Below are 27,145 nucleotides of genomic sequence, written 5' to 3'. Positions count from 1 at the left end.
CGTGCCGCGGAGCCCCCGCCTTCCCCCCCCCCCCTCCGTCCGCCGGGTGCTGCGGAGCCGTTACCTGCGGCGGGGCTGCGCTGCCCGCCCCGATGCGCAGCCGAGGCGCCCGCACCCGGCCCGGCGCAGGTAGAGGCGGTGGGGCCGGCGGCGGGTGGCGGTTATTCGGTGTGGTGGTGAGCGGCGGCGGCGGCGAGGGGCCTGCGCTCGGAGGGTGGGGGGGACGTGGTAGCGCCGAGGGGGCTTCGCCTTCTGAGGCGCCTCAGGGGCCTCTGTCGCCGCCGAGAAGCGGCTGAGGTGCCGCTGAGGCGCGAAGGCGCCAGCGTTTGGGGGTGTTTTCCGGGCGTCCCAGTGGTATTTGTGCGTTCCCGGAGGTCTCGGGGGTCACCTGGGCCAGCCCCCCCCCATGCTGCTATGAGGGACTGAGGCGTTTAGGATGTCCCCCACGAGGTCTATCGTGGGGAGGGCAAAGGGACGCCAGGCCTGGGAGGTCTCTGGGTGGTGAGGTGCGGGCTGCGGGTTCTTGAGGAGATGGGGTTGAGTCTGGCTCGGGCCTCTCCGGGGAGGGAGAGGAATGTAGCTGGGGTTGTTCTTCTGTATATGTTCTTCTGTATAGGTTTACACTTGCCTGCAGGTTGCGGGAGCATTTTTGTCTTGGGAGCGTTGTGACTATGAAACAACTTCTGCCATTGCTGGCAAAACCTTCTTTTCTTCAGCAGGAGTCTTTTTTTTTTTTGTGCTGAGCTGTTTGGTTCTTTGTTTGTTTGTTTCAGTAGATAAGATCAAAATGCAAGGCTGATGAAGGAGAGATGTTTGTTTTGCAGCTCGCTTTAGTTATGGAAATGAATGGGAAATGTTCATAAAATTACCAGAGGTAAACAGCTTTCCTGTGGCAAATGGCTGGTTTTGTCTCATTGTGAGAAAAAGGGTAAATAAAGATGCATATGTCTTACTTCTCTAAAGAAGACTTATTGAGATAAATGGTCTTTATGCTTCTTAAGTGGATGCCTGTTAAATGCAGCTTATGGAGGGACTGTACAGGTGCAGTTTTGAAGTGCTGTGTGGTTTTCCTGCAGACTCTGTTTTGCTGCAGTGAGGTTCCTGTCTCCCTTATGGATCGCTCAGCAGGAAACCTTGAGCTGTCTCGCAAGCCCTTTGCTAGCCAGGCAAGGGGTAGCAAACACAGGGGATTTCATTTAAAGGTCAAAATGCAGCTGCAGAGTTAGTGCATCACTTCCTCGGGGGTGATGAGAAATGAGCTTGTTCTGGCCTCTGTTTTCCTGGAATTTCTTGGGATTTAGCATCCTCCCTTCCATAGAGTTTGTTTGAATTGGCCAAATGATTAACAGGCAGTTAGGGGCAGGATGTAGGAAGCCAAAGCGGGATAGCAGAAGCTTCCTTTTACTGAGCAAAAGGGGCTAAAAGCGTTGAATTCTGTTTCTTTTGGACGCATCAGTTAGGTGATGGACATGGAACATGCCAAGATGCTGTGGAGCTGGTGTATTTGGAGGGTGGGTTATTTAGATAAGAGAGCCCGGACAACTGAGGTGGGGTTTGAGTTTTGATGAAGACTGTATTACTGAGCAAGACCCAGCCAGTACTTCCAACTTGCCATGGAGTAGTTTTCATGTTATAAGTGAGTCTGAACGAAACTTGCTCAAACACAGCAAATTAAAGCATCTGCACTTCAGAACCGCACAGTAGTAATTTGGACTCAGGACTTCTAGATCATGGAGGGTCTCCCCTGTTGCAAGACAACTCTCTCTCTTAAGAGCATTTGTAAAATATTAAAGACTTCCTTAAAGCTTGTGTAAATTGCAATTTGCCATTACTCCTATGGGATGGCTATTTCTTTGCTGCTCAGGAGCTTTTTGCTCCATATAGTCCCTATTTATTTATGACCATGTTTTCCTCTGTGCTAGCATTGTCTGAATTGCTTGCTTTCAGCTTTGGTGTTACATGTTTCATGTATCTAAAGACAAATTTTCTGCCTGTTTTGTGAAGCTAAACGAGTCAAGTTCTCTGTTCTCCTTGTGAGCAGCACTTCACCTGTCCCACCAGGTCTGTCTGCAACCTGAAGTCTTGAATTCAGAAATTAAGCATTAAATTTGGTTCCAACAGTGTTCTGTCCTGTATTGTGATTTCCTTTTAAGCCTTCTCTTCATGGGAGGCTTTTGGCATCTCCTTTTTTGCTTCTGTAGGCTCAAGTGTGATTTCTAGTGTGATCTCTTTGAGTGTTAGGTGATAACCGTGGTAAAAATGCTGCTCTACTGTTAACATTGTTCCGTAATTACCAGTTGTTTGATGCTATTCTGCTGCATAATTCAGATGTAATATGAAACATCTTGGCTGTGTAAGTCTGCTGGCGTGTTTCCTTAGCCCAGTAAAGATTAATGTTATGCCTTTTCTTTTCCGACCATTTCTTTTAGGGAAGATTTATTCCTCCAACTTCCCATGTAAGGTGAAAGACCTCATTGTTTTGACTTCTTGGTGGGGTTCAAAAATATCTTCCACCCATGCTGGATAAACTTGCCTGGCTTGTGGTGGGTGATGTGCTGATACACATTTTCTCTCATCCTCCCCTACTGGCTGGCACGGCTCTTCCCCAAAGAACTGGAACAGATCCCTGCTTCTACAAATGCAGGCTCTGCAGGCTTGGGGAGGAGGATGTGCTGGGAAAGGAGCCTGTGAGGTGCATAGGAAGGGTTTGTGAGGAACAGCTGCCTGCTGGCGATTCATTCTTCCGGTGTGTTGCTGATTTCAGCAGATGCTGAGGAGAGTGGCTGCCTCAGGTTTTGAACAGCCCAAGCAGGCAGGCCACTGCTTTTTCACACAGGTAAATGAAAGGGGAAACTGGGATTTCCTCTAAAATACACCCTAAAACCAGAAGGCGGGAAGAGGGCACGAGGGGGGCTCAAAAGCTTCCTCTGCAAGAAATAAACATATCTTTTTAATACCACTGCTCTTAACAGCAGTGCTTTAACTTGCCTCTTTCTTCCTGCTTGGCTGACATGCTGACTTTCTGTGGCTCATTTGGGAGTCAGAAAAATTCCAAAATGAGATACTGTTCTCATCTGTCAGAAAGCATCTGCTGCCCTCTTAAGTGTTGAAGCGCAACGTGTTGATTCCTCTTGTGTTAATGTATTATGGATTTTTGCTGCTCTTCACTTTAGAGCTTCTGGAAGAGGTTTCACAGAACTGCTTAGAAAGCTTGACTAGAGAAGAGGGTGCCATAGGAGAAGTGAAATCAAGAGGGTGATCCCTGCTCTGAACATTGAGCTCACTAAGAGTTCCTGCCTATAATGTTATTGTAGCAGACACTATTAATAGCCAGAAAGCTTCCTGTGAATGCTGCTGAAAGGAAGTGGTGGTGTTACATGCTAAGCATATCTAAGCATAATCTGGACTGGATTTGAGCTGGAACCAATTATTTTGTCTTCAGCCTGGATGACTCGACCTTAAGAGCAAGTTATAGCCTACCTATGTGTAGCCTTCCTAAAGGAAGACTTAGCAAATACATACCATAGTGTAAGGTTATTAGTGATTTCATGAGTCAGTTGATGCTTGATGTTGCAAAGAGGTTGTAGGAATGAGCCATTAAATGATAAGAAGAAAACACCAGGAGAGCATCATAAGGCAAGGAGAGAAAAATGATGATGACTACCAATAGTAAGGTACCAATGAATACCTGGCTGGTATTCATGGCTCCAGGCAAAATAATTTTCACCTGTGTTGGTGCCTTTGAGAGTGTCTGTAAACTGCTCTGAAATGCCTATTTGTCTCTTATTTCACTTTTTGCCAATAGTGTCCACATGTGTGGTGATTCATTATTATGCCCTCATTTTTTGAGGGGACAGATCTTGACCAGGCGAATTGCAGATTGTACAGATGTTGTTGGTTTTTAGTTTTTATTACCTGATTACGAAGCCTTAATAGTCAAAGATTTGTCCTATCTCTGCAGTCCCTGATGAAGAGTCCCTCCCCAGCATCCTTATAGGCCCCCTTCAGTCCTTATGAGGTCTCCATTCAGGCTTCTCCAGGCAGAACAGCCCCAACTTTCTCAGCTTGTCCTCATACAGGAGGTGCTCCAGCCCCTGATCATCCTTGTGGCCTCCTCTGGACTTGTTCCATCAGCTCCGTGTCCTTCTTGTGTTGAGGACGCCAGAACTGCGCACAGTGCTGCAAGGGGGGGGTCTCAGGAGAGCACAGTAGAGTAGAGGGGCAAGAAGTCACAGGATGCAGCCCAGGATATGGTTGGCTTTCACTCATGGCAGGGAGTTGGATGATCTTGAGATCTTTTCCAATTCAAATCATTCTATGATTCTATGAAAGTTCATTTTGCAAGACACATTATGCACTAATGTAATCAATATCCTGTTGTAGGTACTTATGACCATATTATAGGCCAAACTTCTTTCTGCCATCAAGGATGTATTCTTTCTATTGACTTTATTAAATTAACCAAAACAATTGACTCTGCTGCTCATCACAACGGGCATATCTGTCAAATGCTTTTCTTCATTCAGTAGTAATAGGTGCTAAGCAAATAATATTCAAAGCAAGTTTTTATCCACTGTCTAAATATGTTAAAGTACCGACTTTACTGTGGGGTCTGTATGGTTGCAATCAAAAAAATAATTGACAGATGTCTCTTAATTTTTTGACTTCAGTTCCTGTTTTTCCTCTGGCAAGAAGCTGTTAGTAACGCATCTGCTCCCTGGCTGCTGTCTCTTTGTCTTGAGAACATTTTTGCTAGGGAGTGGTACAATGATGATCAGTGAGTTATTGGAAGATAAATATCCAATGGTTCATACATTGCTACAGATTAGAACACAAGAGTTCTCTTGTGCCTCAGCGTATCCCTGGTAAGTTTGCCTCAGATCTTCAATATCTGTGGAATTTTTCCTCTTTCTTGTGGTTCTAAGGGTTTTCTGTCATGTACCATTGAACAAGAGTCTTAAAGAAGGTACTTCAGTGTTCATTGTGTTAGAGAAAGAAATATCCCAAAGGAGCTGTTTCTGATTGGGAAAACTTGTCTGTTCCTTTACTCTCTTTCCCCTGAGTATTTTGTCACTATTGGCAAATGGGCCTGTTCAGATAAAAGACTTTTTACTTTGCTTGTGTAGGTTTTAAATCCAATTTCAACATCTGGGCAGCTTTCAGTTAGCATTGCTGGTCTGCTAAATCTGTGTTTAGGCTTTGGCTTAAAACTTTGGATTTCCTTCTGCTCCTTTGCTGTGTTGCAGTTTCTGGGGTGCCTCTTGCTAGAGGATGATTGTATGTTGTTCCAGGTTAATTGTTTTCTTGATAACATATTACTTAAATCATGAAAGAGTTTGTTTCCAAATGATTTTTGTGTTTAGGAAATACTCTGTGTTTTGGATGGGTAGAAAATCCTTTAATCCATTGCAGCTGTAACGGAGCAGTTTGACTGTACAACACTTGCAGCTGCACAGTCCTCCATGTATAATGGGTTGCACAGCTCACTGCCCTTAGCTTCAACTTCTTTATTCTTTGTATTACCATTTTTTCTCCCTGATTAGTATTGGGATGGGGCTTGATCCATTGTTGATTTATAAAGGTAAATGTGAAGGAGCTGGGACAGACTCTGTGGAACCTGTGGCAAAAATAAGGGAAATAAGGGAGACAAGAAGGGGAAGAGGAGAAGTGTTTGGTTTAAGTTTCGCCTGCAGAAAGGGAATGAAAGGCGTTTACTTGTGGCTTAAATTTCTTGTTTTCTCTTTCTCAATATTAGAATCGGGGATTAGAAGTTGTATTAATTGACAGCAAATTACATTACTTAAAAATGTCCTTGAATCAAGATTTTTGCCAGTTAAAGAGTTGAACATGTGGGAGGGAACAGGGAGTATTTTATAGTGAATTCTGAATTGGGAATTTTTAATAACTTTCTTAAAGAACAGAAGATAAAGCAGTTAAATTTTTCATATTCTTATATTTCTTTAACTGAGAGGCTCTGCTTAACAGATGGCTCTTAAATGCTTTAAATCTGTTTAAAAAACCCAAACCCACAAAAACTGCCACCTACTTAACCATTTTTTTCTTTGTGTTTTACGTCTCAGCCCTTGTGTTTCATCTCTCTGTGTTTTGGTACTGCAGAAGCAAACAGAATTAATCCTAACTATAGATTTTACTGAACTGTTATTCATGTTGTTAATGTAAATAAATAACATTCTATTCAGATATTGTCTCAGTCTTGAAAGCCTTCATGAAAATTAATATCTCACTATTTAATCGGTAATGAGGATAGGTTGAAATGTGTGATCTTTTCATGGGCACAACTCTCCAATGTAGTCAGAGGCATTAGTGTTGTAGTTGTCAGTATTTTACCATCTGTTTGCCCCAAATGTGTCTCAGGAAACAATTTGTAACCAGTTGAAGTATTCTTAAATGTTTTAACTTCCTGGATAAAGTTTTGTACTATGCCAGTGGGATGTCTGTGTTTGTTGTTGAAGAGGCTCGGAATGGGAAGTTCATGCAGAATTCCTTGCTGAAAATGTCCACAGCATCTCAATAAAGAGTATCTTGCTCAAGTTTATCCCATGTGAAAACGCATTCTCTGCCTTTTAACTTGGCCTTTCTTTTCTGAACATAAATGTTGCTCAAACTCAATTAGCTTTCATTTTATTGTTTGCTGGTTTTGGAGTATGCTGCTTAAGTAATTAACACAATGTGATTTAGAGGAGGGGGTATGAAACAAGCAGGTGGTTTGGGAAGTTTTTGTTGTTGTTTTACCTTCTGTTTCACTGCCTGCTCAAGCCCTGTTCTTTATTAGTAATTCCTTTATGTAGGTGTGACTTCACATTTCAGTTGCTGTGGGCTTTCTCCAACTACTTGATCTTGTTACATGAACATGAAAGGCTGCATTGTGCAGCAAGACCTTGGGATGGACTTGTAAAGTTGGCTGTTCCTACAACTACTGGTGGTATTTGTATTTTCAGCTCCTAGGAGCTTCAAGTATCATCTAAGATCATGTTGTGACAGATGTTACTCAGCTGTGGAACTGAAGGTATCTCTTCCTGCGGGGCTTTCAGCAGTGGCTTGCCTAGGGTAGCTTCTCTGCAGGCTCAGGCAGGACCAAGTGGTGAGTAGCAGCCCACATGCAGGTACTCAGTGTAGATCCAGGAAATAAGCTTCTGATTGACAGTAACTGTTCATTACGGTGCTTCCTCTATGGCTCTGGTCCCTGCCTGCACAGACAGTTAATTTGGAATAGTACTTGCACACATAAAATGCAGAGCTGATCCATGGAGGCTGCAAACTGGACACTCTGTTTGCAGAGGTGGGAATGTGCTTGAATTGGTTGGGCAAAGAAGGTAAGTGGAAACATCCCCTGTGCAGGGTTACAGTTCTGGGGGCTCAATGAGAGGCTAGCCAGACAGGGATGTAGGTATATCCTTCATTCTGCACTTGAATGCCGGCTGCTTTGGTCCTGTCTCCATGCTTGGTTACACTGTTAGCAGTCTAACAATAGGGGCAGAATCCTAGTCTTTTGGGTAAAAGATGAACTGTGTTTGGGAAGGGGAGCCTCAGTCTGTCCCAGTCCTACCAGTTTGGTGCCAGTGGGAGATGTCCAGAGCCTGGAGAAGGATCACGGGTCAGCAGGAGAGTGCCTGAAAAGCAGCACAAAGGAATTCCTGCCCCTCCAGCCAGTAAGTTGGCATGGGGGCAGAACTTAAGTCCCTTTATGCAAACACACATCACTTGGGGAGTAAACAAGAGGAGTTAGAGACATACACATGCTTGAAGGGCTATGATCTTATTTGCGTTATAGAGATGGGATGTCTCCTATGACTGGAGCACTGGAATGGAAAGATACAGGCTTTTCAGGAAGAACAGGGAGGGGAGACAAGGGTAACTTTAGCTGTCTTGATAGCCACAAAAGGTGTAGCTGCCCTATCCCTGGCAGTGTTCAAGGCCAGGTTGGACAGAGCAACCTGCTCTAGTGGAAGGTGTCCCTGCCCATGGCAGGGGGTCGGAACTGAATGAGCTTTAAGGTTCCTTGTAACCCAAACCATTCTGTGATTTTTATTTTTTTAAATCCAGGTGCTGTATGTAGCTGAATACAGTTTTTCAGTGTGTGGTGGTGGGTGTACAATTTGACACATGCTGCTTTATAGTTTTTAGCATTCACACATAAAAAGACATCCTGAAGACTTAAAGTAATTGCTTCTGAAGTACTCCAAGTGTGGAAATTTTGCCTAATTTCGAACAACAATGAGAGAAAAGTAAATTATGGTGAAAAGAATAATACCACAGGAAGCTTTGGAGTGTATTCCTGCTGATGGACGATTTGGCTTTCACAGCAGCTTTACACAGATCACTGAAGTTCAGTAAATGAAAAGGAAATCTAAGTCCCTTGGGTCTTCACTAATTACACCACAATGAGTAGCTACAATGTCAATGCAAAACCTGATTGTAACGCAGCCTTACTACTAAGACATCTTTTGTAGGCAAATTGAGGCATTGGCATTCATGGCTCCTCAACTATAGCACTGCCTCTTCCTGAAAGGCTGTAATGGTGTTTAACAGTGGCACGGCTTGTCTTTGGTGCTTGGTTTTTTGATGACCATGGTTCTCTCTGTGTGATAAACACATAAATGTATTGGTTTTCGCAAATCGTAGGTGTGGCTATGTGGATAGAAGTGTATGAGTTCACAATAATAGAAACAAAGCTTGCTAAGGACCCAAGATTAGACAACAAGTTGAAAATGGGCAGAACTCTTGGGCAAAATGGAGTCACATAGCAAAAGAAGTTGTAAAGGTAAAATAAAGAAGGGGTGTGTGTGTGTGTCTTGATATAAGAAAAGCTAGTGCCTGGAAAACATAAAGTACTTTTTACCTTAACTTAGGTTGTAGAAAGAGAACAAGGTTTGTGTTGTTAAGCCTGTGGAATTTAGTGGCCCCACTAAACATGACTTAATTGTTTCACACTAGTCTTCTAAAGTATCTTTAGCTTTAAAGAACAATGTTTGTGTTGTAAGTCTGTGATGAGATAACAGGATTTAGTGGCCCCACTAAACATGAATGAGTTATTTTCACACCATCCTTCTACTATCAGTTTAGAGACAGAGGGTCTCAAGCATCGCCTGCTTTGGATACTCCTTGTCTGCCCATCCTACAATAAATTTTGCAGGAAGGTCACACTGTTTTAAATCTTTGCTGGTTATCAGAACAATTACAGATATGGCTGGTTTCATCTAGTTGTGTGATTATTGGGGCATCCAACTGTGCCAAAGGTGAAAAGTGCACTGTGAGGAAGACTGCTTACTTCATCCTCAAGACCCCTGCCCACAAATCACCGGAGAGCAGTGTGCAGATGCCAAGAGGAGGAAACTTATTATCATAAGTTCCTGGAGCTAGTTATAATATTCCCCACCTATACACGGGAATTATCAATATATATATGTGACTAATGCAATAGTGAAAGTATATAAACCTGTAACAAATGCTAATCACTCGTGCCTCTGGCTGTGGTCACGTTCCCAGCGCTGTTACTTTTGCTTTATTGAGTTTGTCCCTCAGTAAAACCTTGTTATCTCATTTAGAGGAGTGAGTTTGTATTTCACAAATGGGGGCTCGTCCGGGATAAAGCCTGCTTTGCTTCTGTGAGCCTAGGGGAATCCGAGCGAAAGGTGTGCTCTGCCCCGATTTCGGCAGTTTGCTCGGTTTCTTCTGGTCTCATCGGCGCTTGCAGATTATATCCTGGGCAAAGAAGGGGACTCATAAAGCAAAAACGGGGAAGGCTCCGAGGGAAACTGTGAATTACAGGTGACTGTGTGCATGAAGACCCAGGCAAGAAAATGGACTGTAAGTACTGTTCCCTTAAGCGGGAATATGGGGGTGATCGGTGTGTGAATGAGACACGGACCGGGTAGCCGGGATCTGCGAAGACACGGACTGGATAGCTGGGATCTGTGAAGCAAGTTTGGAGTCTTTCTAACTGTGGTTCCAATCTCCTGTGAGGGAATTGGCCTGTGAAGAGATGAAGTGAACAAGTAACTGAAGAAAGACCAAAAGACCCCCCCCAGGGTAAAAGTTCAGGACAAGGGGCAGGTAAGTTGAGTCCTGGGAAAGAAAGGGAGCAAGGAAATGCCGGCTGAAATACCCCTGGACAGTCTTCTGGGGGTTATGTTAGCTGACAGGAGGATAAGATAAATTCAAGAGGAGGAGGGACAAGACTAGGGGTGTCAGGGGCTCTACCTCCTGGGGAATATCAGGTAAAGGGGATACCTATAAGTCGTAAAGAGACATCCTACGTGAGGTAAAGAGCGTGGGTGCTCGCCCCAAGGGTTGGTTTGGTACAAGGGTAACTGTGCTAACAGCTTTATGAACCTTTGGCAGGTAAACAATGGCTTGAGATTTACGTGTTACCAGTTATTGGCTTCGATGACATTCTGTGTGAAGTGGGTGACTGGGAGACGGGCCCTCGTGTGAATGAGTGTTTTGTGTGAGTGAGATGGGGCATAGCTACGGAGCGAGTATGGAGTCCTGATCCGTGGTTCCGTGTTCTCCACGAGGAGAGTGGCCGGAGACGGACAAAGCATATATGTCCTTTGAAATTGAACCTATTGTTGAGGTTTGGTGTCCTGTCCACCCTAGTGTTGTGTGAACCATTTTTCATCTTCAAGTGTTTTTCTGTAAGGATAAAGTGCTTGTGAAATCTGATCAGGATTTTGGTGTGTTAATTGCCTGGCAAATCGGTCCCATTGGGACCGGATTGAACGTTCAGGTGAATGAGTACAAGTAATTTGTGGGAATTTGGGAGAACTGAAGAACCAGTAGAGCAATGTAGGGGTTAACTGTCAAAGCAGTGTTCAAGCTCCCTGGCGCGGCTCAAACTAGCCGTTGCCCTATCTGTCATCACTGTAATTTGTATATCCAAGCTAAGTGTCCTGCTTGTTCAAAATACATTATCTCTTTTGGTGGGAGACAAGAGGTTTATTTACAGAACTGTTTGGAATTTAGGTGCACACGTTGTGGGTGCAGCACTCCATTATACCTTTTACTGTGGGAAAAATGTTAATGTTGTAGGGCTAGCCGTATCATATATCTTTAAAGGATTACAATGGGAGGACAGCAGAGTGGAGGAAGAGCCTGTTAGGTTGCATTTTAGCTCATTGGAAAGATAGAGGGGTGCCACCAGGAGGAAGTGTGAATAAGAAAACCCTGATCAAATGTTGTAATTGATGGTGGACTTTGGAAGATGGGGAAAAGTGGCCCTTCAATGGAACTTTTGAACTGTAATACATTGTTACAATTGATGTTGTTCTTAAAGTGACAAGGAAAATGGGATGAAGTGATGTATGCAGACATCTTTTTCACTTTAAGAAACCACCCGGCTTGACAGACTGCGCACGAAATTAATATAGCTCAGCCAGATCCCTTAATTTTGGCTTTGGAAAAGGACAGGGAAAACCAGAAAGCTGGAGAGATGTTGTTCAGCCTGTGATACTGGGGAAAGATGTTTAAAGTTAAAATCAAACAAACAAAACAAACCCAGAGTAATCACGAAGATAGGTTGAAAAATCAGGTATCAGAGCCTTATCAGAGGTGCACCCTCTGTATCTGTCCTATCTGATATTGATGAGGAGGAGATTGCTGTCACTGGCAACAAGCAGCAGAGTTAAGAAGGGGTTAAAACAGAAGTGCTGTTGCAGAGGCAGGCATCTGCAGCCGCTGCAGAGCAGTGTGAACAGCTGTGGAAAACCAAGGGGGAAAGGAGGGGACCTGGCGCAGCTCCTGTGTTTGAGCGTGGAATGAGTGTTGGGGCAGGCAGACAAGTGGGAACAGGCATGCTGACAAACGGGACTGAGGGCTTGCTGGACCCTCACTGAACAAACCCTTTTAGCTGTATGAAGTGATATTAATTAATAATGATGATTTAACATTAATGGTGGACAAAAGCCTAAACCCTGCTCATTCTTACCTGGGGAGCAAAAAGAAGGTTTAACCCATAACTGTTTAGAAGTTATACAATACCAGACCAAGATTTGGGAGGATTTGATGGAACAGGCTCTCCCGGAGGGTGAAAGAATATGGGTGGATGGATCGTCTAGATTTCTACAGGGAAAAAGGATGTCAGGGTATGCACTAGTTAACAGAGAAAAGATGCATATCATTGAAAACGGGAAATTACCCTCAGATTGGTCTGCTCAAGCGCGTGAGCTATATGCTCTGAAAAGAGCTTTAGAATACCTAGTGCCTAGGAAGGGAACTATTTATACTGACTCGAAATATGCATTTGGTGTAACAAATACTAATCACTTGCGCCTCTGGCTACGGTCATGCACCCAGCGCTGTTGCTTTTGCTTTATTGACTTTGTCCCTCAATAAAACCTTGTTATCTCATTTAGAGGAGTGACTTTGTATTTCACACTCTGTAAACTCATAGAGTTATGTTTGATGCTCAGGAAGACTGTGGAAAAGGTGTTCAAGTGCTGGGTGCTGCTGACCTTGCTCTTTTGAGCACTCTTTAACACCATTCCAGCCAGTGAAAGGTGCTTATTGATTTAGGAAAGAGTGTGGGATCAAATACTGAGTAACTTTAGTAAAATGCTGTGCTGGACAGGTGTATTTTGACTTGATCTATCTATTGACTTGATCAAGAAAGGAACCATCTGTAGTAAACAGAAGTAAACTGTTGCAAATGAAATGCAACCTGACCTTATTTCAATTATGTGAACAATTAAAACCACTGAGCACACCAAGTACCGAGGGTTAGACACAGGAAGGATGTGACAAGGTGATGAATCAAATTCTCTGCATTTGTTTTTTTCTGTTTGCATATCCAGGATGGGTGAATCAACCGTTTGGGGTGACTGGAATTTATTTTGTTCAGAGGCAGGGAAAGCTCTGTGATAGCACTTGTTTATTGCATCTCGCATTCCTTGGTAATCCCCTTCTGTCTTCACCACTCTCCACCTCTTCACTTCCTTCTCCATCTTTCAGACCTCTTGCAGCCTTCCCTTTGTTTCAAAAGCTTCGTGAGAAGTGCATCTCTTGTAGGTTCTCTGCGTATAATTCTGTAGTGGGACATTCTCACCCTGAGAAATGAATCGGGTGTGCTGTTTGCAGAGCACTCTTTGACAGTTTATATACCAGAGGAGTCTGGCTGTGTCATTTTGTGCTGCAGGATGATGCCAGGAGTAGGTGAGTGCAAAGGAAGAAAAACCTGCTTTGAACAAAGCAAAGGCAGTGATGCTTTAACCTTACCCCTGTAATTCAAACCGTAAAACTTTACGGATGTAAAACTTGTGGAAAATGTGTGCTTAAGCTGGTGTGTGTTCCCTCATAGATGTCACCAGTAGCATGGCCCTACCTAACCCTGTCCCTTTGTATGTTGCTGTAATGATTTCCTGGTAACAGGATCCTCTGGTACTGACGCTGACCCACTGTGTTGTGCTGGATCTGTTCTGATTTAGGTTCTTACAGACTCTGCTCAAGTTACCTCGTCGTTGTTCACCAGAGAGAGAATTATTGCCTGCAATTGTTCCCCAGTGCAAATGGTCAAAGCTTGTTTCCTGCTTTTTACTCAGTATTTTTTCTTAAAAAAGTTCCATTTTATACTTCTCCACAGCTGTGTATGTAGAGATCTGTGTAACTCTGCATAGAATCGTTTTGTTGTACGTTGTAGCTTAGGTATTTGGGGTGCTCAGCCGTGGATTACTAATCCATCACCTTCCCTTCTGCTGGACAGTGCCTAGTGCCCCTTGTTTGTGCTGGTCTGAGCCAGTGACTGGGCTGTGTGTACTCTGTGTAGTATGCGGAGCAGTCTTGGAGTAGCCCAGTAGTCTGCAGGCCATCTTCACGCTCTGCTCCACAGCTCTGCACCATCCTCTAATCACTGCTTTTGTGTGCCACGTATGGCTGTGCTGACAGGCTCCGTGAACCAGGGCTGCTCCCTTTGCCTGCTGCCAACATAATCTCTTTGGGTACCCATCCCCTTCAAGGTGCATTGGTATGAAGGTACTGGGTCCCAGGTAATGAGGGGTGCTTGGTTGTCTTGTCTGCTTAGTGTGTCAGGAAGGATGTGTATCCTATCTGGAATATAAGGTGATTGCGACCTGGACATCTCAAGGCAGAGCAGGTCAGCCTGTGACCCATAACTAGCATGAGGGTATGTTCCTTGCAACAAATATCGTTGATGAGCCCTAGGCCTTTACGCTGTGTGGACTTGCTTGGAGCAACCTGGTCTGGTGGAAGGTGCCCCTGCCCATAGCAGGGGGGCTGGACCTAGATGATCTTAAGATCCCTTCCATCCCAAACCATTCTATGATTTCTTATAGATCTTCACAGAGAGCAAAGCGAACTTGTAATGTGATGATCAGGGTTGTGACGTTGTCAACAACCCAGGTTTGCTCCTCAGTGCTGTTTTGGTGGTATAGATGCAGCCAGTAAATATGAGGCGTTGCTCTGAGGAAAATTATGAATTTGTAAAGCTTGATAGGTTCCCTGTGACCTGCTGCTTGGGTCCTGACAGGTTGTGGGGAAAACTGGGGCTGGATTTGCTCCAGTTAAGCTGGTATCCAGCTGCTATCCAGCTTAACTGCTAGCATTCTGAGGGATCTTGGGTTTCGGTATACCCTGTTCCAAGACCAGTGTAATGATACTGACCTTGGTTGTACAGTGCTTTCAGATCTGCTGGAAGATGTTTAAGGGCTTGCTGTTTTGTGACAAAGGCCTACAAATAGGTTGTGACAGCTCAGGGAGCCTGTGCAAGTAATAAATACAGCTAGGTGGGTAATTTGAAGTTCTTAGTACTATCATAATAACCAGGTAACCTGTGTTTGAGTTAAGTGGTAAAGTTTGCTGCTGGCAAAAACCATTAGGCTTTTATCTTTTCTTTTGCTCTGCTTTGTTTTGTGGGGTATGATCACTTGCAGGTGACTTTGCAAAGCATCCTGTACCTGTTTTCTGCTCTTCAAAGGATTTAAGATGGTGTTGATCTTTGTCTCTCCTTGTCCCACCCTGTCTCATAATGGTTTGTGGCTTTTCACCTTTTACTGTATTAAATTTGTTACTGAGAAATGATGTGTGACTGCAAGAAGAGACTGACTTTGAGGTGGTGTTTGAATTAGATACCCCTGGAATTTCAGTGGGCTGGATATGATTTGGAAGGGATACCTGTCTCATCATCTCCTTCATGCTGGTGTTTAATACAGGCTAGTTCAAATGGGTCATGTTGCCATATAAAATAAAAGGGAGTTGGAGCAGCAAAGAGAATGTAGAAGATCGTCGCTAGATAAAAGCCTCCCCTTAGCCCTACTTCTTTTAAGAGCTCTTGTGACAGAGCTCTTGGCGAGAGAACAGAAAAGTGTGAACATACTTGCAGTGGAAAGTGGAGAAGGTTAAGCCCTGAGATGAAAGGGAAGGAGTAGGGCTGAAATCCTCCACTGCAGAGGATCAGGCTTCACCCTTCCTGGCCTGCTGATCAAAGGGGGTGTTGCTTTAGGGGGTCGGTAAGGCAGGGAAAAACCCTTGCCTGGATCCCTTCTCCTCAGCAAAATCAGCAGCTCGTAGGTACCCTTTGCATGGTGTTTCCTTCTTTGCCCTCATCTTTAGTTAATGGCAGCAGCCTGTGAGAAGTTGATATGCCAGCCTGCGTTTTCCTTTCCAAAATCAGCACTGAAGCATGCTGATAAAAACTCATTGGAGCTCACAAACAGTTAAGCAGCCCATCTGGGAGGGAGTCCTGTGCACTCCCACATTCACAGTGTCTGTGGGAAGGGAGCTGCTGCCCTGCACAGGATCTGTCCTTCTGCTGGCAGCCTCTGCTGTGTGTCAGGCAGAACTTCCTGCACACCCTCTTTGATGCTTGCTGTTGAAGTTGCTGACCATGTTTTTGGGGGCTGCTAAAGGGGTCAGCAGTACATTCAGACCGATGATGAGATGGGTTTACTTAACCTTGGTGAAACCTTTAGACCTCATAGCAGCCCTCCAGTATCTGAAGGGGGTCTACAAGGATGCTTGAGAGGGACTCTTCATCAGGGACTGTAGCGACAGGACAAGGGGTGGTGGGTTTAAACTGAAACAAGGGAAGTTCAGGTTAGATATAAGGAAGAAGTTCTTTACCGTGAGGGTGGTGAGGCACTGGCACAAGTTGCCCGAAGAAGTGGTAAATGCTCCATCTTGGCCTGTGTTCAAGGCCAGGTTGGACAGAGCCTTGGGTGACATGGTCTAGTGTGAGGCGTCTCTGCCCATGGCAGGGGGTTGGAACTGGATGATCTTAAGGTCCTTTCCAACCCAAATCACTCTATGATTCGATGAAATTGGGGAGCTAATTTGAAATATGGGCTCTGCTTTTGAGGATGGGATGATTTGTGCAGGTTCTGCATGCTGGGAGCATGCTTGAGGCCTGCAGGGAACCATAGTACTTGGATGCTTTGACTCGGAGATCCTAAATACCCAGAGTATGCTGTATAGATCCCTTGTCTGGAGTCTAGTAAGTGCTCAAACTAAATGGTGCTTGACCAAGATCCAACAAGTGTTTGACAGTAACTGATGGAATTGCAACTATTAGACTTAAGGCTTATGAAGAATGCAAAGAACTATACCTGGCAGTATGTATTTATTTTTAGAGTCACATCCTGGTAGTACATCTGAAATGAGTATGTTCTTGATCACAAGGAGGTCAGGAGCAATGACACCATAACTAAGAATCTTCTGTGGGAAGCAGGAAGTTAACAGTCATTGGATATCCTATCAACTTGCTTTTCCAGTTCATCAAAAGTGATTTCTTTTCACAGCAATGCTGAGTGACAATAACTCTGTGAAGCTAAAAAGTGATTGCTCACCTCCTGTGCAATGGTGTAAGGTGGCTGCACATGAAGATGAGAAGACCAAGCTGGTTTTTAAAAGGTACTCGCAAGTAAGTGTCATTGTAGCAGCAACATGGAGGTCGGTTCCTCCCCTCTTTGTCTGGGCAGTTACAAAAAGGATGTAAAAATCAAGGGATGAGGTTGCCACATGAACTGAGTGGGGAGTTAGGTACACAGCCTTCCCTGGGGCCCTGTCCAGTCAGGCGTTGAACACTGCCAGGGATGGGGCAGCCACAGCTTCTCTGGGCACCCTGTGCCAGCGCCTCAGCACCCTCACAGGGAAGAGCTTCTGCCTGAGATCTTAGTCTCCCCTCTGGCAGTTTAAAGCCATTCCCCCTTGACCTATCAGTGCAATCTCACTCCATTGTTTATAGTTTGACATCAAATTAGAGTTGAGTGTGTGCTAATACACATCCAGAACCATGTTTTAAACCAGAGAAGTTCACTACCATGATGCCTCTATGCCATGTGAATTTTTAGGTCTTAGAGCTGCAAAACCTCTCAAAGCCGAACTGCTACATCCACTGGTGTTTTGAGCACCTGAGTGGTGCAGCCCCAGCTGAATTTAGAGATACTTGATGAACTTCTGTGGATGAAACCCAGCCTTATTCATCTGCTGTGAGCCCCTGTTTTCTGCCAGTCAGCTGATCTTTGCAGCCCGACCTGTAATGAAGGTTTAGCCCTCCTGTCAGTGCTAAATCTGACCTGGTTAAATCGGATGTGAGAACAGTGCTGCTTTGTTGGTCACCTTATTTGCATCACAGACAAACTGAGTCCCAGGTTTGCATCTATTAGTCCATGTGCTACAAGCTTTTATAAGCACAAATAATCTTGGAAGCCTGTATTCAAGAAGCACTGAGCACTCAGTAGGTTGTATGTGCAACAAACGTCCAGTCCTTAGGAAGCCATGGGAAAAGGAAATCAATTATAAAGCTCAAACTTCATATTAGCGTAACAACCACGACTCTAAGCGAATAATGATGCAATTCTTGCAGCTTGGTTTAGACATGAAATGAGCCAGGGGAATATTTGGAGATCAACAGTGAGATTCTTTAGGAATGAGTAGATCAAAAACGTGGTCTATATTACTCAATTTTCCAGTTGGTTGTGCTTGGTTTTTTTCTTCCTTCTGCATGTTTTTTTTGGGGTGTAAATAATAAAATTGGCCTTCTCAATTTAAACCCGAGTATGTAAATTCTGCGTTTTGGCCATTTTATTTGTGAGTGATGCCCATTTACCTGAATCTTGAAGAATTTGGAAGTCTCATCCTTTTTTTGACTTATATGAAAGTATGTATTTCAAAATAGAGTTGCCCTTTAAAGAAGGTACCCAGAAGGTCCTTTTGGTTGCTTTTTAGGAGCTGTTTGACCCATCAGAGATGCATTTAGAGTGTATGATGCAGGCATAGAACTGCATAATTCAGAGTGACAACATTGTAATGTTTTCCTTATCAAAGCATCTCTGTATCTTTGTACTTTCCTGCAGATGGCTCTGAAGAGTTGATAAAGACTTGCAGTGAATAGAGCAATAGTTTATCTTGGTTTGAATCAAAATGCATGTTCAACTGTCTTAAATTTGTGTAAAAAAAGATGATTTAACACTTGATGAGTTGCTGGAAAACAAGATTATATGTTTCTTTTCTCTCCTACCCCTGCCCCTTCCTGTTTGTTTTTAGACTTCTTGCACTGTTTGTGGTTGGAGGGTGTTTCCTTTATATCCTCAAGTTACATTTTGGCCCTGAAGAATGTGACAGAACAAAAATGCCATATGTGGACCTCGAGCGTGTAAGGGTTGGTATTTTTTTTGCTTTTATTTTTACTTAAAAATTGACAATAAAGGAGTTAACAGGCTCTATAAGAGAGAGTTAGAATGCTGAAGTCATCCTGTGAGGGGGAAACAGAATCGTAGAATGGTTTAGGTTGGAAAGGATGTCAAGATCATCCAGTTCCAACCCTGTGCCATGAACAGGGATGCCTCACAGTAGACCATGTCACCCAAGACTCTGTCCAACCTGGCCTTGAAAATTCATTTCGTGCCATAGAACTTCTGGGTTTTAGTCTTGTGGAGTGACAGCAGAAGTGCATTGAGAAACTGGATTTTTAGGGGTAAAAGGAAATAACTGTGACTGTTAAGAATTTGAAACGAAACATGTTACCATACTTTTGTGTCAGTATAGATTAGAAAATGGATGCAGATGAAAAGTTCAAGTCCCAAAGCCAACACATGAAACCAAAGGTATATTTTACTTCAGACAGTTCCCCAGCCTGCTTTGCCTTGTAGTTGCTAAGATGTCTTTGGAATGTGGGGCAAATGTGCTGGAGGGTTTGGCTCTAAGTTCATTGACTTATTTAAGGTAGCAGCTACTTCAGCTACAGTTTTGGGTATGGCTTTTAAGCTGGTGTAACAGACACCAATAAAACTTTCCCTTATTTGTTGATGACAGTTCCTTGCCTTTACTGCTTAGCCTGTTTGCTCTTTATGACAGCGCTTACCTTGGCTTAGAGTTGTTACAGTTTTGTCATCGAATGTCTCAATGCCAAGGCACAACTTGGAGCAAAAGCCCTGATTTAAGATGGTCTCATCACCTTCTTCAATGCATGTTTTTCTCCTTCTGAGCATCTTAGCCTCCCCTTCTCCCTTGACAGATTTCTTTTCACAGTAATATATTCTTGCTTCCAAACAACAAACACCTTAAGCCAAGCAAACCTAAAGACTGCATGGGCTGTCTTTATTGCTGTCTCATGATTCATTGTGTTTGTGTTGCGTGCAGGAGGAAATACCATTGCTCTTTATCTAGTTAGGTAGTAGCTGATTACAAAGCTGATTACAACTTGGCAGTTGTCAAGTGACTGGCATTACTTTTTGCTGATTGGAGGCACAACTGTTAGCCTTAAAAATGAGGCTCTTCCAAAGATGCACTGAGTGTTACTTGCGAAGTGTACAGCACAAAGTTTCTCAGTCATGCTTTGCCCAGGAAGAAGTGTGGTGTTCATGGCCAGACTTGCAGAGACCTTTATAAGGGTGACAGAGGCAGTTCTGTAGAAGAATCTTGGTTAAAAAAGAAGCACAGCTTCCCTTCTGGTACACCTATGTACACACTTCCCTTTCCTCAACAGCACAGATGGACAACTGAGTTAGTACTAGATTTGAATCTTGAGTTGGAGTCCTGTGTTTGCTCATGTTTTCTTTTAATTTTAGGGGAGAAAAGATCAGAGTTGATTGGGGGAAGAGAGCATACGAAAAGACTTTATTTTAACTGATAAAGATAATACCTTTGCTGTTTGCCTTCTTTCTTACAGCAGATACTGGCTTGCCACTACAGATTTCTAAAAACCATACATGAGTAGTTACGTTGGTATGGTAAAATGTGTAGTTTCATTTGACAGCTTAATCTTTTTATGCAGTGTGGAACTGTAGTCTTGTTTTGGTGGCTAGTCCTTGAAAGAATCATGGAATCACAGGATGGTTTGGGCAGGAAGGCAGCTTAAAGCTCATCCAGTTCCAACCCCCTGCTGCAGGCAGAGTCACCTTCCACTAGAGCAGGTTGCTCCAAGCCCTGTCCAACCTGGCCTTGAACACTGCCAGGGATGGGGCAGCCAGAGCTTCTCTGGGCACTTGCTGCAAGCGCCTTGCTATTGTCATAGTGAAGATGTGAAACACCCCCCGCCTCGCATTCCTTTCAAAGTTGGGTTTTAGTCATTACAGCAATACTACTCTAGCAGTATTTATGGAAGAAGTGTTTCTTCATTTTGGTTAGTAAGCAAGTCCAGCCTGGCACTGCAGAGCTTTTACCCAGTGGATGTGTCTCTGGTAAAATCCTTCCACAGGCAGAACTTGGGTCATGCAGTTGAGCAATGGAGTGGAATTCTGCTTGCTGCCTTGCTGAGTTAGATGGGTAGGGGTACATCTGATTTTGTGAGTAACAGTACAGATGTTCTCAAATGGCTTCTTTCTACCTATCACTCTTACTAACCTAATTTATTCTTTAGAAAACCTCCTTTCCAGATTTAAGTGATTGGATGGAGGGACTTCCCTTTGCAGGTTTTCACCCTGCACTGGTTAGCATCTACATTTGAGTGAGTGCTTTAAAATGTCTTATCTCCTCCTTTAAGCTTTCTTTAGAAACCCCGTCTGTTTGCTAAACTGTTGGTAGATTGCATTAAGAGGACTTTGTATGTTCCTGAAGCTGGCTTTCCTGCCTGAAACCATGTCTGTTTTGTTCTAGAGAGCACAGCAATATGCCAGAGCTGCGTTGCAGGAGGAATGTCGACCTTCGTATGTAAAGAAAGAAATGGGGAAGTTATTTGCAGAGAAATACAGCATGGATGTATCTCCTTTTGTAAAGAAAAATATAAATGAAGATGAAGCTTTATTTAAATATGAACCTCCTTTTGGATTCCACAAGTTCTTTGATAAGCTTAAAAATCTCCTTGAACTCTTACCTGAGCATGATTTACCAGAAGATTTGAAGTCAAAGCACTGTAAGCGTTGTGTGGTTGTTGGCAGTGGTGGAATTCTTCGTGGATCAGAGCTGGGTCACTTATTGAATCAGTTTGATATTGTTATAAGGTATGTATTTTCCATTTAAAATTCCAACTACTTCAACTTTATTTTATGAGCAGACTTTGGGTTTTAAGGGGGGAAGTATTTATCAACATTTATGCAGCTTATAAGACTTTCTGAAAGTGCTGTTGAGAAATTTACTTGTGATTTGATGGAAGTTGGAATTTTATTAGCAAAATAAATTGTCCTGGTCACAAGACAGGAATTCAGTGTGATTACAGAATCCTAGAACAGTTTGGGTTGGAAAAGACCTGAAGATCATCCAGTTCCAACCCCTTGCCATGGGCAGGGATGCCTCACACTGGACCATATCACCAAAGCCCTGTTCAAACTGGCCTCGAGCACTACCCAGGATGGAGCATTCACAACTTCTTTGGGCAACCTGTGCTAGTGTGTCACCACCCTCGCAGTAAAGAACTTCTTCCTTATATCTAACCTGAACTTCCTCTGTCTCAGTTTGAACCCATCACCCTTTGTCCTATCACTACAGTCCCTGATGAAGAGTCCCTCTCCAGCATCCTTGTAGCCTCCTTCAGATACTGGAAGCTGCTTTGAGGTCTCCATGCAGCCTTCTCTTCTCCAGGCTGAACAGCCCCAACTTTCTCAGCCTGTAGACTTCACATGCAAAACATCCATGGGCAGAAATGAGATAGAAACCAGTGAAATTATAGAAAGGTAGACAAACCTGGCATTATCCATCCATATGTTCAAGCTTTCAGAGGCAGGCTTTAGGACTCGCCTCTGTCTTTTCCTCTTGGTAAGTTGGAATGCCTATTTGAAGGGTTTTATAACAGCTTTTTCAAACACAGTAAAAAAATAATTGGTGCTTCAGCATCCAGTTTGCTTACACACTGTACAGCATGCTTATCTTTCCTTATGTTTACAACATCAGTGTGTGCTTTCTGTGATTACCCATATTCTCTAACATGTGAATGAAAGGAACACATGCTCTGTATTTGTGCCTTCTGAATGCTGCTGTTTGAACTTTCTCTCTATTTTGAATTGTGTGAAGTCACAGATAAACTTAACACCAGCATTTCCCCAGGTTGCTTTGTAAACTAAGGAGGCCATGAGCATGATCGGGGCTGGAGCACCTCTCATATGAAGACAGGCTGAGAAAGTTCAGCCTGGAGAAGAGAAGGCTGCGTGGAGACCTTGGAGCAGCTCCCAGTATCTGAAGGGGGCCTAAAAGGATGCTGCAGAGGGGCTCTTCATCAGGGACTGTAGCGATAGGACAGGGGGTGATGGGTTCAAACTTAAACAGCGGAAGTTTAGATTGGATATAAGGAGGAAGTTGTTTACTGTGAGAGTGGTGAGGCACTGGAATGGGTTGCTCAGGGAGGTTGTGAATGCTCCATCCCTGGCAGTGTTCAAGGCCAGGTTGGACAGAGCCTTGGGTGACATGGTTTAGTGTGAGGTGTCCCTGCCCATGGCAGGGAAGTTCAAACTAGGTAATCTTAAGGTCCTTTCCAACCCAACCTGTTCTGTGATTCTATTAATTGCTGTGTTTAGGGGAGTGCTCTATACAGTGAGTCAAAAGCACTGACACAAAGGCAGACAAACCTGTCAGCATATGGAGGGGCAGGGAACTTGCATTAGCTGCTCTCTGAAGTTAGAGCTGGCAGCATGAAGGCGACTTTTCTGCTGATACAGAAAAGTTTGTGGGACTTCTGCTGTTCTGTAGAACTGCACATGGAGCTGGATGATGCTGTTCTTGTCAGCAGTGTGCTGCATGTGACATTTTAGGTTAGCTGGAATGATGTAATCCACAGGATGCATTACACTGCATTGGTAATTTAAATGTCTTTATGTAATACTCATGTGTGCATATATGTAAAAAAATATAACACAGGCAGCTTCCTGTGTGTTTTCTTTCCCTTCTTCTTTTTAAGCCCCTCTGAGTTGGCACAAGGCAATGGATATTAAACTTTGCACTGCTTACTTTCCTATCCAAGCTTTTCTTCTTGAAGTTTTCCACTTGTGCCAGATGATCTATTCATAGGATTGGCATCCTCCCAAAGATCAGGGATGGATGAGCGAGATAAGGAACACTGAGATACTGAGGAAACACTCTACTCCACTCTTATGTGGGCCAGATAAAAGTTCTTTGCTTCAGTGTCTAATGTTCCCATGAGATTGTAACCTATGCTTATTAAATACAGTTTCTCTCTGTTCTGGTGGTTTTGTTGTTAGGTTAAATGACGCACCAGTTCAAGGATACACAGATCACGTTGGTAACAAAACTACTATCCGGATGACTTACCCAGAAGGAGCCCCTCTCTCTGAACACGAGTACCCTCCTGCTAGCTTGTTTGTGGCTGTTCTGTTTAAAAGTGTTGATTTCAACTGGCTTCAGGCAATGGTTAAAAACGAAACCTTGGTATGTAACCTGGCACTGTTATGTTTGTATGAATTTAGTTTATTTTCTAATGGTGAAGAAGCTGACTGATCTCTTACCTCCTGATTTAGTGTACTGAGGATCTTTTGTGTAACTGTGATGGTTTTAGCTCTGTCTCCTAGTTACTGGTAGTACCAGCATTCATGTTGAAGCCCCATGCTGACAGTAACACTTTTGTGCAGCTGTTGGTGGTTTGCACCAAGCTACAAGGCCTGTCTAGTGCTTACTAAAGTTGGTTTCATTTCACATCTGGTTTAAGTGACTTGAACAAGTCTTCAGAGCCTGAAATAGAAAGGAAATTTTTGGATTCCAGTCCATCTAAGTCTGCTGCTACAATAGGCATACATGCACACATACATTAATGTGTGATTGAAGCATCACAGTTCTTAGTTCACATTTCTCTGTGGTTCCAAAGTTAAGAGGTTGTTTATTTCTCACTGACTATTTAAAGAAGTGCAGAGATTCCAAAGGAACTGGTAGAGAAGTTCCATATTTTGAAACTATTTAAATGGGTGGTTTCCACCTCCTTCAGTCTGTGGGAAGATCATTTCTGCCAGGTGAAAACCAGTAGCTAGGTTTTTCTGGCTACAGATTGAAAAAGCGCTCTATGATTGAGAGAGAAGCCAGCTTGTGAAGTTTAACACCTATTAGTTGAGGTACACTGGTGTTTCTGAACCACCTCAGCTAGAAACTGAATCCCTGATGAATTCTAGCACTTGTGTGCTGTGTCTGCCAGACACTCTGCAGTCTCAGTTTCCCTTTGCTGAACTGTGTTTTCTTTCTCTCAGCCTCTGTGGGTGAGACTCTTCTTTTGGAAGGAGGTTGCTGAGAAAATTCCTTTTGCATCAAAGCAGTTTCGGATTCTGAATCCAGTCATCATCAAAGAGACAGCTTTAGACATTCTACAGTTCCCTGAACCTCGATCCAAATTCTGGGGTTGGGATAAGGTAAGAAGCTTCCTTTTAGGTGAGGGAAACATAGAAAGTAAAACGAGGAACTGATAGACATTTGGGGCTCTTCCTTCAGTATGTTTTTTCTGGGGAGTTTCAGAGCTGATTTCGAGTAATAGGAAATTAATGTGCTCTCAAAGGACTGTTGTGTTTTCTTGTGTGAAATTGAAGTAGGATTTCAGCTCACCTTTTTAGGTGAGGCATTATGCCTGTGCATGCTGACATCAAATGTCATGGTGCTCATGGGTCCCCACGTGGAATACTGTGTCCAGCTCTGGGGTCCCCAACACAAGAAGGATGTGGAGTTGTGGGAGTGAGCTCAGAGAAGGGCCGTGGAGATGTAAGGGCTGAAGCAGCTCTGCTCTGGAGCCAGGCTGAGAGACCTGGGCTGGTTCAGCCTGGAGAAGAGAAGGCTCCTGAAGGGGAGACCTTAGAGCAGCTCCAGTGCCTAAAGGGACTGAAGAGAAATCTGGAGAGGGGCTTTGGCCAAGGGCCTGTAGGGACAGGACAAGGGGAATGGCTTTAACCTGCCAGAGGGGAGACCGAGATGAGCTCTTAGGCAGAAGCTCTTCCCTGTGAGGGTGCTGAGGTGCTGGCACAGGGTGCCCAGAGAAGCTGTGGCTGCCCCATCCCTGGCAGTGTTCAAGGGCAGGTTGGACACAGGGGCTTGGAGCAAGCTGCTCTAGTGGAAGGTGTCCCTGCCCGTGGCAGGGGCTTGGAACTGGATGAGCTTTAGGGTCCTTTCCAACCCAAACCATTCTGTCAGTCTATGATAAATTCATTGCGGTACTGTTTGTTCACTCACCCATTATTGTGACTGGTGTTAAATATTCAAAACAAGCATTTGATGTACACTAAATGTGTTAAGAGCAGCCGTGCTAAATCAAGCCATTAATTAGCTATGGACAGGTGTGTCCCCAGCTGCAGAGAGTATGAAAACCAGGCCAGCGGAAAGCAGCCTTCCAACTGCTGGGCTGGCCACGTGGGTATATCCTCCCTGTCCTTTGCTCTAGCCATACTATGGAGTGATGAATCACCCAGTCTAATTACACACTGCATTTTTGTTATTTTCATTATTTGTTTGAGAAATTGGGTGTCACTAGTTCTCTTGAACTGTGAGAAAATAACCATCTTTGTACCTCTTATGGGAAAGCATTTAATGGTATTGCTAGCACACAAATGTGTAAAGCATCTTCTCACATTTAGTTATTAAAATGACCTAATGCATAAAGCTGTCTTTTAGTTGAATTGTAGTATACCTGCCTTCTTCACAGGCTGCTCAGTGGGATACTCTGAAGAATCCTGTTAGAGAGCTTGTTGCCCAAGACTGCAGTACATCAGGAAATGTCAAGTTTAGCTGCATGTTGGGAGCTGAGTGTTTGGAGCGAGGGTTCACTTGTGGTTTAACTACACAGTAATGGGGCACGTTGCCTGCATAATAATGTCAGTATTCATAGCCAAAAGTCTTGTTAAAGGCAAATACTCAAGTTGTGTTAGTATTTGACCTAGAAGTTTTTAGTTTTACTTGATTATTTGATTCTTTAGTTGTAAGTGATTTGAGTTTGGATTGTTCAACTGATCTCAGTTTTAAGTGAGTAGAGAGAATAGACAAAGCCGTTAGTGTTTCCAAAACCTAGCAAAGGTGAATGTTTCAATTCAGCAGGCTTCATTTATCTCCCCCCTTTTCAGAATGTACCTACAATTGGGGTCACAGCAGTTGTTCTGGCCACGCATTTATGTGACGAAGTGAGCTTAGCAGGATTTGGCTACGACCTGGATCAGCCCAGCACACCTTTACACTACTACAACAACCTCTGCATGGCTGCCATGAACGGACAAACTATGCACAATGTGACAAGTGAAACCAAATTCCTGCAGAAACTGATCAAAGAAAAGGTTGTCAAAGACCTCACTGGTGGCATACATTGTGAGTTCTGTGGCACAGACAGCTAGTGATTGAAGTGCAGCGTGGTTTGGATGTGTTAAACTTCCAGAGGTGGAGCTGGAGCAACCTTTTCACTGTCTTTAGGTATTTAAAGTGTGTATAAACTGGACGTGGAATCTCTGCTTTTTTTTTAATGTCATTTTGTTGGACTTTTAAATGTCTTTTGCTGCCAGATTTTACTTTGCACATTTTTTGTGAATAACCATGTAAATACGACTTGGATTTGAAAGAGATTCATTTAAAATATGTAATGTTTTAAGTTGTCTGAAGAAAAGCAGAGGTTTCTGTTTTCAGATGTATATAGTACGCACAATGCTAAACCTGAGTCGTCTAACAGCATACAAGAGGGTTTTCTCCACTGAACTACTGTCTCTGTTGATCCAGTTCTTGGTGTCTGACTCCTTTTCATGCATGCCATGAAAAGAAAGGTGAATGCTTCTCAAGTCTCTCA

The 27,145-nt window shown here is 43.7% G+C and overlaps 1 protein-coding gene across 7 annotated transcripts; it reads left to right on the top strand.

Moving 5' to 3' along the window:
• ST3GAL5 (ST3 beta-galactoside alpha-2,3-sialyltransferase 5) lies at positions 1-27,145 on the top strand. Of its 7 annotated transcripts, none has more exons than XM_057410113.1 (7): positions 1-129; positions 16,767-16,888; positions 18,514-18,622; positions 21,064-21,407; positions 23,595-23,781; positions 24,588-24,746; positions 26,439-27,145. In XM_057410113.1, exons 2-7 carry the CDS (start codon positions 16,845-16,847, stop codon positions 26,700-26,702), a joined length of 1,107 nt encoding a protein of 368 aa, XP_057266096.1. In that variant the 5' UTR covers positions 1-129; positions 16,767-16,844; the 3' UTR covers positions 26,703-27,145. The 7 variants fall into 7 exon arrangements, with proteins under 7 accessions (XP_057266096.1, XP_057266080.1, XP_057266075.1 ...); XM_057410097.1 differs by having other exon boundaries at positions 18,514-18,628; XM_057410092.1 differs by having other exon boundaries at positions 7-129; positions 16,767-16,878; positions 18,514-18,628.

The sequence above is a fragment of the Pezoporus wallicus genome, unplaced genomic scaffold (assembly GCF_028554395.1).
Source record: "Pezoporus wallicus isolate ANWC-B61680 ecotype Strahan unplaced genomic scaffold, APGP_CSIRO_Pwel_v1 contig_8512, whole genome shotgun sequence".
In the NCBI taxonomy this organism is placed as follows: domain Eukaryota; kingdom Metazoa; phylum Chordata; class Aves; order Psittaciformes; family Psittacidae; genus Pezoporus; species Pezoporus wallicus.
Note: the sequence above shows the minus strand (reverse complement) of the source record. Positions and strands in the feature narration are given on the sequence as shown.

What these genes read in the sequence shown, in the direction of transcription:
- ST3GAL5 (XM_057410074.1), top strand. Translation starts at nt 7,003, where the DNA reads ATGTTACTCAGCTGTGGAACTGAAGGTATCTCTTCCTGCGGGGCTTTC. An exon ending in TGGTTAAAAACGAAACCTTG is followed by an intron (nt 23,782 to 24,587) that starts GTATGTAACCTG and finishes TCTTTCTCTCAG; the next exon opens with CCTCTGTGGGTGAGACTCTT. An exon ending in AATTCTGGGGTTGGGATAAG is followed by an intron (nt 24,747 to 26,438) that starts GTAAGAAGCTTC and finishes CCCCCTTTTCAG; the next exon opens with AATGTACCTACAATTGGGGT.